We start from the raw sequence: 14,325 nt of genomic DNA, 5'->3' as shown, positions 1-14,325 counted from the left end.
AATCAGGGCCAAGCAGAGATCAAAACCAAACAGACATAGGAGGTACCAGGCAGAATCCAAAGCGATATCCAGAGAACAGACCGAGTCATACACAGAGAATCAAGTAACCAGAACACAGCACAAACACACTCAGGGGTCACCACACAATGTCAAGGGCAAGAGTATAACTGACAGGGATGGGAGCGTCCTGAGGCTATAAGAAGCCTCCCCCAGAACCAGGGAGAGGCCACAATCATAGCCCCAGGTGTGCAGGTAAGCCTGCATCGGGATCACAACCTTTAACCCCAGAAATGCCAGTCATCAGCACTGGTTCCAAACATTAACCCCACGTGTGCGAGTCAAACCCGCACTGAGATCATGACAAACGTCCCTCGCGGATCTTTCGCTGGGGCTGTCCTAGACCAATCTACCGCCAGCGCTTCACCTGCCCGAGGTCGTTGTCCAATCGGTACCCCCATGGCCTCGTCTGTCCTGTGGTCCGTCGGGTCAGGGCCACGCCCCTGACTGTCTCTTTCCTGTCGGTCCCCTAGTCGAGCTCTTCACTGTTCTCCGTCTTCTACCGAGCTCCTCCCGGGACTAACCTGCCTGGAACCCTATCCTGTTCTATTTATCCCCTCTCTCACCGGGAATTCCCCTCCTGGGTTCCTATCTCCTCGCCCCCCATGACTAAGCGTTTCTCAAGCCATAAGCTGACGTTGAGTCCTAAGCTACTCCCCCCTGCATCTTGTGGTCATTTCTAGGTACTGCACTCTCCTATCCACCTTTCCCAGCTGTCACCCTTCTATCCTGTCAATCTCCGTCTCTAGTGCACAAACCGTCCCCTCCTACTACCAGTCACGTCTGGCCGTCGTCACCTTCCCCACACTCCTCCTCCCTTTGTCCATTGTCGTCCCGACAATCGTACTCTCTACCTACATCATCCTGAACCTTGCCCACAGTCTGTTGTCGGACCGGTCGTTGGGCCAAACCCGCTGCCCCACGGGGGGCCGATCTAAACCGGGAGCACCATGCTCCGAGCAGCCTACTGCTACTCGCCAGCACGCACGCCACGTGACAACTTCGTTCAGGTTGGCGAGGTCCACCCGGACTACTCTACGGCGAGAACCTCCCACTACTCTCCCCTTCCACTACATTCAGCTATCCGGAACGCCATGACTGAGGCCTTTCGCCTACCAGGTCATCATTGGTGCCCGCCTGTCCTTTTGGGGTGTCCGTGGTGTCGGGGACCTGACTGACGGACCACTGACTGGTACCATGTTCTTCGTCACTTCGTCCTTCACCTAAAAAAGAGTCATGGTCGGCGTCTTCATTACATCTACCTCGTACCCGGAACCTGTTACATACACATTTTTTTTTTAAACACACTACTTATTAAATCAACTTTAACATCCTATTACTTTTACTTTAATAACCGTAGGAGTTACTCAACCGGAGTAACCCCTTTTTCTCTTTTTTTTTGTTTTTCTCTTTTTTTCTCAAACACGTTAACATTATTTCCAACACGATATTTTCCGCACAGCATCTTTAAAATAAAGACTCCCCCTCCCTTTAACATTAATACTCCCTTTTCTGCATCCCCGCTATGTCAGGAAAACAAATCGAACAACATAAAAACATTCTTTGTAACCTGGACGGAAAACTGTCCTTGTGGCCTGCACAACAGTGCAACGAAATCCCGACAGTCCGGGCCATCTCCTGATAGCCGGTAGCAAGGGACCCCACAGCCGTGGAGCTCCCGGGATTCAGGGAGTGTCTCTAGGGGTCCTTTCTACGGGGGCTCGTAACCTTCGGGTTCAGCAAATACGGCTACCGCATAGTAGCCGCGGGGACAGTACTCTTTGTAGTACGATACCAAGTCCCCGTCTCGTAACGCTCGGCCATGACGAATGGAGGTCACGTTGATGTATACCTTCTGGCCGGTTGCGAGGTCCAGGATGAACCCGCATCCCTTCTGCAGGTTGGTGTACACGAGCTGCCCCATAGATCGTGAAGCCGCCATACCAGCCTCCCCTCTCTCATGGAGCATGTTCCAGACCTCCTGCTCCCTGGCCTTTTTCTTCCGGATGACCTCCGCGACCCAAACGGAGGGTCCGGTGTAGGCCCCGGAGTCCGATGGGCGGGACTCCGCTGGGGTTGAAAACGGGGCAGACGGCCGTAGATGTCGGCAGCCCAGCAGCCGCTGGGGCTGGGCGGCGGGCAGGGGCAGCCGCGGTTTCTGATAGGTAGGCCGCAAAGCCCGGCAAGCAGGCCGCAGCTGACTCCGGGGGTGACACAGATGCGGCCGCGGGGCAGGCCGCAACCAGAGTCGCAGACGGGGCCGGAGTGGTGACCGGCTTCAGGGGATTGGCCGCTGCTGGCAGGTGGAATGCAGCAGCATCGGCCGTGGGCTGGTTCCGCTCTGGCGACACCGGACGTGGCGCCGCCGGGTGGGGTGGTTCGGGGACGGGAGCGTGGGCTTCGCTCAGCCCGGCGGAGGCCGCAGAGCCCTCCGCAGCCGGGCTTACAGGAGCGCAGGAGGCCGCGCGGTGCGGCCGGGTGGTGGGGGCTGCTTGCGGAGCCACCGGCAGAGCCAGGGGAACTCTCATCTTCCCTGGCGCCACGGCTTCCGACACGTCACCCTGCGGCTCCTCCCGCAGCCTCCGCTCTTCACTCCACCGTCCGGCGGGGCTAGCCTCCAGGCTCGGGGATCCCGCTGGGAGGCTCCCAGGTGATGTCTTCGGCGGCTGCTCCCGCAGGGCCCGCAGTCCCTCCTCTTCTCCGCCCGATGTCTTGAGGACTGTCCGTGATTCCAGAAAACAGGTCTCCCAGCGAGACTCGACCTCCCGACGCCACCGCCACTCCAGGCGTCCGAGGCCTCGGCAGCTGCAGCGTCGCATCCCATCTGGTGGGCAACAGTCGAATAGCGCCAAGCAGCCGCAGCCCGTCTTCTCCCCGGGGCCACTCCCGCTCCTGGGTGGGGCGATGGACGACTTCTCCACCCATCTGCCCGGGTCCAGTATGAGGGGGTGGCGGTCCCCAGACATACACCGCTCCCCCCAGGGGTACGTTGGAGATGGCCCCAGCCCGTCCAGAACAATTGCAAACGCCAGGGCCTCTTCCTGGCATTGGAGTACCACAGCCATATTGGACCGCTTCTGGTGCCGCTCCGGATCCTCTGATGGCAGCGATGATCTGGAACAAAGTCTCCATTTTATAATCCCCAGGTGAGCAGTCTTGTAATCCACAGGTTTTTGTATTCCACAGGTATTTGTAATCCACAGGGGAGCAGTCCAAGTCCTTTTGGATTCTTCAGGTGTAGGCCTGCCGCAGAAGATGTTGTATTAGCAGCGGCGATCCTGCCGACTAAGCCAAAATGTGGTAGGGGCTGGGATTGGGGGGTGAACCACTGCTTACCCTGTCCGGATGACACAGACACCAGGCAATGCAAGGACGAGGCGGAGACAGATTTAAGTTGTAACAGTTCCGGATTTATTCGTTGTCCTCCTGATGACCACAACCACGCACTGCAGCCTCTTTACAGCTCTCTGTCTCCAGGCCCGGGTACCTGCACCTTTGCTCCAGTCAAAGTAACGTCCCTCGCGGATCTTTAGCTGGGGCTGTCCTAGACCAATCTACCACCAGCGCTTCACCTGCCCGAGGTCGTCGTCCAATCAGTACCCCCGGGGCCTCATCTGTTCTGCGGTCCGTCGGGTCAGGGCCACCCCCCTGACTGTCTCTTTCCTGTCGGTCCCCTAGTTGAGCTCTTCACTGTTCTCCATCTTCTACCGAGCTCCTCCCGGGACTAACCTGCCTGGAACCCTATCCTGTTCTATTTATCCCCTCTCTCACCGGGAATTCCCCTCCTGGGTTCCTATCTCCCCGCCCCCCAAGACAAAGCGTTTCTCAAGCCATAAGCTGATGTTGAGTCCTAACCTACTCCCCCCTGCCATCTTGTGGTCATTTCTAGGTACTGCACTTTCCTATCCACCTTTCCCAGCTGTCACCCTTCTATCCTGTCAATCTCCGTCTCTAGTGCACAAACCGTCCCCTCCTACTACCAGTCACGTCTGTCCGTCAAGTCACCTTCCCCACACGGCCGCACTGGGATCACTGTTCCAGACAGTGCCTTGCTCACTAGGCCGTCAGTTGCAGAGCCACAGCCGGGCAAGTAGCTTCCCTACACAGAGCAGTCACAGACTCTATCAGGTCCGGGCCTTTCCTTGTGCTCTTCAGGAAGTTCAATCCCAGACACTTCCAACACACCCAGGCCTTCCGGGACCTTGCACTGTGACCACTCAGGATCAAACACACAACCAATGTGATCAGACCTCAGTCACATTATATATCCCAAACCACCCCCATATGTGGGCGGAGTATGTGTGGCTAGCTGATCCCGCCCAGGTCTCTGACTAGCCCTATAAGCCGGCCTTATAGGTAAATAACTTGTGGACTACAAGTCCCAGCATGACAACGCTATTTTGGCTTATAGCGCAGAGAACCTCTGCGACACATACTGGACGTTTACAACCATGCCGGTCACTGTTTCACCATCAAGGAAATGCCCACATGCATATTCTGAGTTGCATATGCAGCGCCCCCTAGCTTTAACAGAGGTTACTGCACCACACAGGTTATTGACGTACAAGGGATACTCCGCACTGGGAGATGAAATCAACAACGAAATGGCACAGGAACACTGAGCGCAGCAACAGAATTTGCACAAAAACACAATATTTGGGGGGAAGGAGTGTATGAAAGAGGCAACTTATCGCTTGAAGTTCTTGTTTGGGAGAGGCTGGAATATCTCACGACGGCGTCGTAGATCGTGGACATTGGCTCTGTTACGGAGGAACAAAATGCACTGTCCCCCGACCGTGCCGATGTATCCGGACTCGCTTGGCTTGAATACGTTGGAATGTAGAAAAAGTCTCTTGTTGATTTCTCTGGGATGGCGCAGCAGCATGCAGGCTTGCAGGCCGCGGCAGCGTGCGAACCTCTAACGGACTCGCTATGAACAGAGCGAGTAAAATTATCTTTCACTGGGAGCGAGAAGGCCCTAACCAGTACAGGAACGTCCAGGGAAAGTTTAGTCAGGACACAGTTCGTTGGTAAGTCAATCTGCAGGGAACTAGAAGGTGTGGAGTTCTCCAGTCTCCAGTCTCCTTGTTCTCCAGTCGCCTTCCCGCCAGATCTCTCCCGTTCCCACACTCAGCCCCTTTTATCTCCCCCACACACCCTGCTGTCCGTTGCAAAGGTCCTCCCCACTCAGATGAATCATCCCCCAGCAACAGTGGTGACAGTCCCGATAGTTCCGGCCCAAAGTGCACAGGGAACCGCTGACTCTGTCCTAGCTCATCTTCTTACACGTACATCACTGACTGTACTTGGACTATCAATGTTAGATGTGTGAAGTCATCCTGTGACCACTTTCACATGCTCAGTAGTTAGTATTTTATATCAGTATTTGTAAGCCAAGACCAGGAGTGGGTAAAATACAGACGTGGTTGACGTGTTTCTATTATACGTTTCCCCTGATTGTTCCACTCCTAGTTTTGGATTACAAATGCTTAGGTAAAATACTGACCAAATACTGAATGTGTGAACTTGGCCTAAGGGTGCAGTCAGACGGCCGTATAAATCAGACTGAGATCGGGCAGCAATGCACTGACAAGTTGACCTGATGAGAGCATGACAGCTTCATATATGTAGGGTAAACAAATAATTGTATGGATCTCATAGAGTGCTGAATTTTTTTCCTTTTAATTTGTATTTTGCTAGCAATTAAAGGGAACCTGTCATCCACTCAATGCCGGCTTTTATTCCCCATTGACTTGCATTGGGGTCGGGTTTCGGACGAAACTCCAACTTTTTTTGCCCTAGTTGGACCAGTTTCATCTGGAACAAATTTTGTTTCATGAAACCCGATCCGACCAAAGTCGCTCAACTCTACTAGCGACCACTTAGCGATGCACCAGCGATCCTGACCGCGTCATATCGTTGTCGGGATCGCTGGTGCATCGTGAAGTGTGATGGTACCTTTAGATAGGCATTTTTAACTCCGCCTTATTAACCCTCGGACACGGCCGCTGTAAGTCTTCAACCACCAATGCCTTCTCTTGTGGAAGACCTCTTACTGCTTCTCTGAGCACTTCCATGTCTTCTTTTAAGGCCTGATTCACACTTTGCCATGTTGACAGGTGACTTCTGAGCTCAGAGACTTCCTTCTCCAGCTCATCCACTCTGTGCTCAGCCGTTTGTCTCAGGGCCTTTTCTTGTACGTTATGTTCTTTAATTACCTTTAGTTCAGCCTGTAAGTCTGTCACCTTTTTCTTTTCACCAGAGCACTTTTTAACGAGGTCGTGGACCTCCTGTGCTTCCTTCTCTCCAAACCGTGCCTTGACTGCTGAAACCTCGGACTCCAGGTGACGCACCAGCTCCAACTGCGCGGAGTAGGCAACTTCCATGCTTGCCACTCTCAAACTCTCCTTTGCCAGCTGTTGACAGAGCTCCTCACGCTCTTTCTCCAAGTTTTGGACACGTGCTTCTACCTGGTGGAAACTGTCAGCTCGCTCTTTCCAGGTGCACATTTCCTTTGTCAGCGTGTTGATTTGTTCCTTTAGTTGTCGTGTGACCTCAGTCAAATTGGCCAGCTTCTCTGGCAGTTCTTCCATTTTGTCAGAGGGTGCAGTTTGTTCAGCCCCTTTTCGGCCCTTACGCCTCCGGCGACGGGAGGAAGACCTATTCAAACTTGAGTCGGTATTACTGCACTCTTTTCCACTGTCGTCACCGTCTGAATGGGAGTCACCACCCCCCAATCGGTCATCCTGGAACCAGCGGTCCCCATTGCTAACAGTGTCAGATTCCACTCCTGGAGCTTCCCCGTCTCCCCCTTGTGAAGCACTGTCATTCCCTTGTGTCCAAGTTTCAGTCTGCACAGCATTAGACTCAGTCCTAGTGGTTGCTACTGGCAATAACACGTCACAGTCACACCACACAGTACGGTGAACCCCCAAGATACTCTCTATCTGGGTGTCAGCTCCACTGTCATATACTTCAGGGGAAATCAGGTCAGTAAGTTGGGCCGACGCATCCTGTGCTCCGGTCGCCCCTACATCTGACCCGTTCATTTTGGGAGATGTTACTGCTTTAAAATACGCCACCCCATCAGTAAAGAGGCCTCCATCCTCCTTATACCTCTCATTAACAGGAACCCCCACCTCTGAGCAACCCACCAGACCTGCAAAGCACACAAAGTCCTGGGTCCTCTCAAGTGAGAACGACGAGTCTAGTGTTATACCGCCATCTTGGCACTCGTCACTTTTGGACATATTCATAAGCACTGTGTCCACATTATAGTTCATAGTGACCCCATGGATACAGCGCACCTTAACCTTTTTCTCGGTCAGGCAGAGAGCGAGTATTTCCCGTCAGAGTCACCTGACTCTTTGAGTCCAGTGGTCCAGAGACTCCTTCACGGTATAATATCACTGTACACACCTATGCCGCACGCGGAATAGGTATAACAGACACACGGTTGTCCCTCAAACATGTCTGCTGTGGTAACCGATGCCGCCAATTTTGAAGGCTCCACATCATTTTGGGCAACTACTCCCTTTTGGGATATCGCCCCCTTTTGGGACTCCACCCCTTTTTGGGCAACTACTCCCTTTTGGGATACCGCCCCCTTTTGGGACCCCACCCCTTTTTGGGCAACCACTCCCTTTTAGGATACCGCCCCCTTTTGGGACTCCACCCCTTTTTGGCAACCATCGCTGTTTAAATTGCCGCCCCCTTTTGGGACACCACCCTGTTTAGGGACACAACCCCCTCCCTGGGGTACAACCTGTGGACTCCGCACGGTACTCTGAGGTCCAGTTCACACAAATAAGTATGTCTCTCAGGCTTGTACTGGCCCTTTAAGAGATTGTCCGCACTGGACCTCTGATGTCCTTTTACAACACACCACCAGTTCCTGCTGGTACTGCCACAGCTCCTGCTGTAGCCACAAACCTGCCGACACCTCCGGCTGCTGACCACAAGCTGCTGGCTGCTGGTGTCACTGCAGCTCCTGCTGCTGCAGAACCTCTTGCTGCAAGTGTAACTGCAGCTCCTGTTAGCACAAGTCTCTGCACGCTTCTGCTGCGCCGTCTTCGTGGACCCGCCGATCCACAGCAAGCTTCGTAACCCCGCCGAGTTACAGCCAGACGCTTGCCACCTTCGTGACCCCACCGAGCCACCGCAAGCTGACTTGAGAAAAAACTTTGTGACCCCGCCGAGTCACAGCAAAACACCTCACACGTGCCTCCTGAACCGTTGCCCGTAACACCCGAGTTTGTAGACCTCGCCCGCTGCCCCTAGCAACAAGGCTTCCAGAGTGCCCTTAGCATTCTCCACCAATTCTAGAGATCCACCATATGAGTGGACGGGGATTAACTCGCTTGGTTGCGATATTGAGGCACACAGGAACACTCTTGCTTAAAGTAACAGTCTGGGTGGTTTATTTCCTTCATAAACCAATGTCACAGGAACATCGCGGTCATTCTCGCAAAGGATTACTGGGACCGGAAGATGCCGGGAGCGTGGAGAGACGCGGGAAGAAGATCACCGGCCATCGGAAGGTGACAATAACAATATTTTTTATTTTAATTCTATTTATTACAGGGATATGGTACCCAGAGCCCGGAGGACAGTCTCCTCTCCTCCGAACCATGGGTACCATCCGCAAATGTTCTGCTTACTTTTCGCATGGTGGGCACAGCCACATGCGGGAATGAAGCAGTACAATGCAATCCTATGTGGGCGGAATTGCCTTGATTCCGCAAAATTAATGAGCATGCTGCGCATTTTACCGCGATGCGATTCCGCCGCGGGAAAATCCGCAGCATTAGCACAGCATTGCGGAATCCCATAGGATTGCATGGAATGCTGTTTTTTTGCGTTTTCGCGGCAAAATCGTGCATTTAAAATCACCGTTAAAATGCAAAAAAAAGCTACGTGTGAACCCAGCCTTAATCAGGGTGTGATCCAATTCTCTCAGATGAAGAGAAGATGGAACATTTTTTTCCATCTTCTCCATTCTGTCATTTCATGAAATTCAGACTGCACCCAAAATTATCTGAGGTTTCTATGAACTCATTGACTTACATGGCCGAGTGCGATCTGAATATTGGATCAAACTCGGGCATGTAGCTTTTTTTCCCTCGGACTGTGCCTAGGAAATAATCTGACTTACACGGCACCATAGAATAACATTGGTCCCAGTGCAATCAGATGCTTTGTCGGAACGCATTTGAACCGAAAGTACAATCATCTGCACGAGCTCTAAGGCTGTGTGCACACGCTGCGGATTTTGCTGCGGTTCCGCAGCGGTTTTGGCCGCTGCGGACCCGCAGCAGTTTTTGCTGCGGTGTACAGTATCATGATTCCCTATGGGAATCAAAAACCGCAGTGCAGATGGTGCGGAATTTTCCGCTCGGATTATCTGCGGTTTTCAATCCGCAGAAAGAATTGACATGTCAATTCTTTCTGCGGATTCTCCTGCGGTTTGCCATCTCCTCTAGTGAGGAGATGAAAAACCGCAGGGCAAAACCGCAGAGCAATCCGCAGGTAAAACCGCAGGTCTTTTGACCTGCGGTTTCACCTGCGGATTTTACAAAATCTGCGCGGATGAATCCGCACCTAATCCGCAGCGTGTGCACACAGCCTTACAATACATGGAAGTTTCTCCAATGTCTTATATAAGCCAGTAATGGAAAAACTCCTTTAAAGGGAACCTGTTATGTTGAAACTGGTATCTGATCTGCAGGCAGGGTGTTATAGAGCAGGAGGAGCTGGTCAGACTGATAGACATTTTTGTGGAAAAAGTATCAGTAACATTTTATTCATTGAAATCCCTGGTGTTTGTATGTATGAGGTTCTACTACGTGATTGACAGTCTTTCCTGTATGACAGTACATGCAGAGAGAGCTGTCAATCACTAGTAGGACCGCCCATTGGACTTATACGTATACAAACACTAGAGATTTCAATGAATAAAGCACAATTTACATGAATTTTTTTTCTCACAAACTTATGTATCAGTCTGCTTATTTTCTCCTTTTTTTTACCATTCTGTCCATAGATCAGATTGCATGTACAATGTGACTGGTTCCCTTTGAGGAACCACATGTACATATTCTGCTGTGGATTTTGCTGCAAATCCACAAATTCTGTAAATCCTTGATGGTTTTTTTTATGCAGATTTATTACAGATTTGACATAATGCATAGTGAAAAGTGATATCTGCGGTGAAAATCTGCAGTATAAATTTACATGCTGTAAATGTAAAATCTGCCCCGCATGTCAAACTCCGCTGCAGTTTTTATTTGCAATGTGTAGATGAGATTTGGTAAAATCTCATCCACTTTACTGCTACTGTGAAATGTTGTGGATTTTCAATCACTTTTCTAAGCGATGCTTCAAATCGCTTGGAAAGCGCTAGCGTTCTGCAAGCTAAAAACGCTTGTGTTTTGCGTTTTATCCGCAGCAGGAAGTTGCGGAAATTCTGCGGAAAATTCCGCAGCATTTCTGCAACGTGGGCACATAGCCTAATAGTCAGAGCAAAAGTATCATGGGCTCCACTTCTGTACTGCTGGTTTGAGATTACAAACACTGAGGTAAAAACCTCACCAAACACTCAACGTGTGCACAAGGTCTTAGGTGCATAATGTAGAAGAGCTCAGAAAGCTAACCCTGCCCGCACCAGGCTCTCTGTGGACATTGTCTATTGACAATGTAAGGTTCTAGCAGAAACGCGAGATACAGTGACGGGATGCAGGCAGACCAAGGGTTAACAGGTTTATTTACAGGGGAAAATTCCACACAGGGAGGTAAAGGGTAAAACAATATGTATGGCAAAGGATTTTGCAAGGTGACATACAACGGTACAGTTAACGGCAGTTAAGTAACAAGCGTATCTGGAAGTCGTATATCTGCAGCTCCTGCTGCGAACTCAATTGCACCAACAGCAGCTGGCGCGATGTCCTTTCTAGTGGGGTCAAGCGAAAGACAATAACCCGTCTTCTGGTGACAGTGGTCGGTCTCCGGTACCTTCCACTGTCCCTAGTCCATATACTGAGGTGGCCTACAAGGATACGGGCCACTGTACTGTCTAAGCCTTACGTGACTCCTGTACAACTCTCCTCACAGTCTCTGTCAAGCGAAAACAAAGTGGCTGACAGTAATACGGGTCACAATCCTGTACGAGCCCAACATGGCTTGGCGAATATTTACTGGCACGGTCAGGGTGCAAGTGTCTGTCCTGTCACTGTTATGGGGCACGTGTGTTGTACTCACGGACATGGAGTGTTCTGTGCCTTGCCTTCTGGCAGTCACCGGACTCACACTGCACGTCTCTCTCTGGTTCCTGCTGTTGGCGGTGGGTGATGACAAATATTGGCTTTAACCCTGCTGGTGCTCTCAGGGTGGAGCACTTCTCTCTCTGGCTGCTGCACGGCTGGCTCAGCCCTGCTCTGTGTGCATGGCTCGGCTCTGTGTATATGGCTCGGCTCTGCACGGCTCAGCTCTGTGTATACGGCTTGGCTCTGCTCTACACGGCTCTGCAGCGGTCACTCTCTCCGGAGTGCTGCTGGACACGCTTGGCTCTGCAGGTAACGTGGTCCTCTCTATTCAAATCGCCGCAGCATCGGTACTCCATGCAGAGGACAAGGGAAGCAGAGCGAGCCACTCACTGCTCTTCACACTGCTCTGCCCTGGCGCCAAACTCCCTTCCTTCGCACCCTTTCTCTTTTTATCATCTGCTGCTGCGCGCGCTTTTCTGTGTCTCCCCTCCCTCCTGGGACTGCAGGAAGGTCCACTTCACTAGCGCTTCGCCCAGGCAGTAAGGGAAAGTCCTCCCCACTCAGGCTTCCCCCCAGAAACACAGGATGCAGCCTTTTCAGTTCCGGACCCAGCATGCAGGTACCTGTGTTCCGGTTAACCGCCCTACAACAGTAAGCTGCTTATCAGAGAAGGGGGCGCGGTCAGACCACTTGTTATCAGGCAGCTAGTCTGGGCACTGATAATGTCCTGGTGTTAAAACATTAATTGTATGGAAACAACAGCACACAGCCTAAAAAGTGATACATCCCTGAAATCTGTATCTCAACCCCTATATCATGCTGCCGTCAGATTCCATAGCAAAATCTTGCAGACAGATTCCCTTTAAGACTGGTTTCAAATGTCTGACACTTATGGTCCGAGCATGACTGCGATGACAGACAGAGTGACAGTCTCTTGACCCAAACTCACCAGCCTCCCAGGCGTATATGAGGCTGGAGAGTTTAGGTAAGGAGACCAGTGGCCAGTCTGGACATCTAGGACCCTGTATGGGCAGTGAATGTCGGACATATGAATTTGATCTAATAAAGATCTCTACGGCAGCACGATCAACTGACATCAACAATCATTGGAAGTGAGCACATCATCAGTTTTCCAGCAGAAATGTGACTGAGAAGAACTTGGACAGAACAACGTTAATAAACTGTGGAAGTCGGAATGATTGGAACATCTCGCTCATCCTTTCCATATAAGCTGATGTTCCTACAAGTTGAAAGCTGCAGAGATCATGACTGTCTCTAGCTTGTCAACTTGTCGAGGACATGGAAAGATGCAGAAGATGATGCTTAGTAACTTGGAAAAAACTAGTGATTTGCTCACAGTGTTATTTCAGCATGGACTCCTATTTCCCTCTGTTTAGTGATCCTTTTATTTTCCCAGGAGTGGTGACGTTACATCGCAGCGTTGTGTTTCAGAGGAAGGACAGCTGCTTCCTGCCCCTCCGCAGACTGATCTTTATATAGGGGGCCTGGAATATCAAGAATCTAAGCCGAGCTCGCAGCCTGGCACCATCAGGTATTATTATTATGTGCATAACTCGTGTCTTTTATTTAACAGCTGTGAGCTTGGTGGTGCGAACTATTTAAAGGAAGAAAAAAATGCAATTATTCATTACTTGAAAATAGCCCGAGCTTGCCTTATCGCCTGCGACATGCTGGGTATGCCTGCAATGACTTTTCTATTGGGAGTGAAATATGCTGCTGCGAGCCAAGAATCGGTCTTGTACAAACCTGCTACATTCTTGGTGCTTATAATCTGGGATAAGTATTAATACTAAACAATTAACATGTTCAATAGAACAAAGAAGTAGAAATTAATCCATAAACGGAGCGGAGCTAAAGGAACCTTCCTATATATTGGTATTATTCCTGCCTTGGTTTTACCCTGTAATGGGTACATTTGTGTCTATAGTAAATCCACAACACTTTAAGGATAAGGCTTTTATAGGGGTATTCTCATCTTAGAAAGTAATGGCTAGTAATGGTCCATCTCTTTATGATAATTAGCCATCCAATTTTTGAGATCCCAACTTATCCTAAGGATCAAGTGACCAAAGTGTTGCCATCCCTTTACAGTTCTTCCTCTGCCGAAAAGTGTTTCCGACCACCAGCTCCATTCAAGTGAATGGGTCTGGCCATAGCTTAGGCCATCAATGTATGTTAGGCGCATGCTAACTACTGGGACCCCCATTTGGTGAGAAAAGTGAAAAGGTAGCGCTACTCGTTTGAGTACTGTGACACACGTAACTGCAGTACCACTTGTGACTATGCGTTATACTGTGGTTCAGTTCAGTTAGTAAATAAGACTGAACTTGAAAAGACTACAATACTACGCACAGCCACATTTCTAATATAGAATCCTAGAACGTTAGAGTTGGAATGGACCTCCAGGGTCATCGTGTCCAACCCCCTGCTCAATGCAGGATTCACTAAATCATCCCAGACAGATGTCTGTCCAGCCTCTGTTTGAAGACTTCCATTGAAGGAGAACTCACCACCTCTCGTTGCAGCCTGTTCCACTCACTGATCACCCTCACTGTCAAAAAGATTTCTAAAGTTACATGATATGGACTTTGCTTTGCCAGGTATTACAATAAAGGGACCTTGATTACCCCTTAATGTTTTTTACAGGGGTTGTTTGGGCAAAAGGTGCTCATTATTATTCTTTAAAAATAACACAAAGTAAATCATATTCTCCTCCGGTCTCCCTCCTGGATCCAGCGTACGCTTCTCCATGGTCTTTGGCATCACTGTAACCAATTATGTCACGGTTTAACCAGTCACAGAACTCTGTGGTTTGTGATGGCCTGCAGCCATTGGGTGACATAAATCATGCAACATTGGGTATTTTTTCTGCTGATGCACAGTTCAATTCATCTGACCGCTGCAGCCAATCACAAACCACAATGGTACTGTGACTGGTTGAATGGCCCAGTCATCGTTTCCACACAGCAGTCTGTGCTGGATCCAA

The 14,325-nt window shown here is 50.5% G+C and overlaps 1 protein-coding gene across 4 annotated transcripts in view; it reads left to right on the top strand.

Annotated features, from left to right (window-relative positions):
• TACC2 (transforming acidic coiled-coil containing protein 2) overlaps nucleotides 1-14,325 on the top strand; it is a 238,908-nt gene that overhangs the window by 71,148 nt on the left and 153,435 nt on the right. For all 4 annotated transcript variants that reach the window (XM_073546592.1, XM_073546595.1, XM_073546594.1 and 1 more), the window contains exon 5: nucleotides 12,736-12,870. In XM_073546592.1, the coding sequence (XP_073402693.1) occupies nucleotides 12,736-12,870 (135 nt within the window). The remainder of the gene's footprint in view (nucleotides 1-12,735; nucleotides 12,871-14,325) is intronic.

This window comes from Dendrobates tinctorius, unplaced genomic scaffold, assembly GCF_039654945.1.
Source record: "Dendrobates tinctorius isolate UK_male_01 unplaced genomic scaffold, ASM3965494v1 ptg000149l, whole genome shotgun sequence".
Taxonomy (NCBI): domain Eukaryota; kingdom Metazoa; phylum Chordata; class Amphibia; order Anura; family Dendrobatidae; genus Dendrobates; species Dendrobates tinctorius.
Note: the sequence above shows the minus strand (reverse complement) of the source record. Positions and strands in the feature narration are given on the sequence as shown.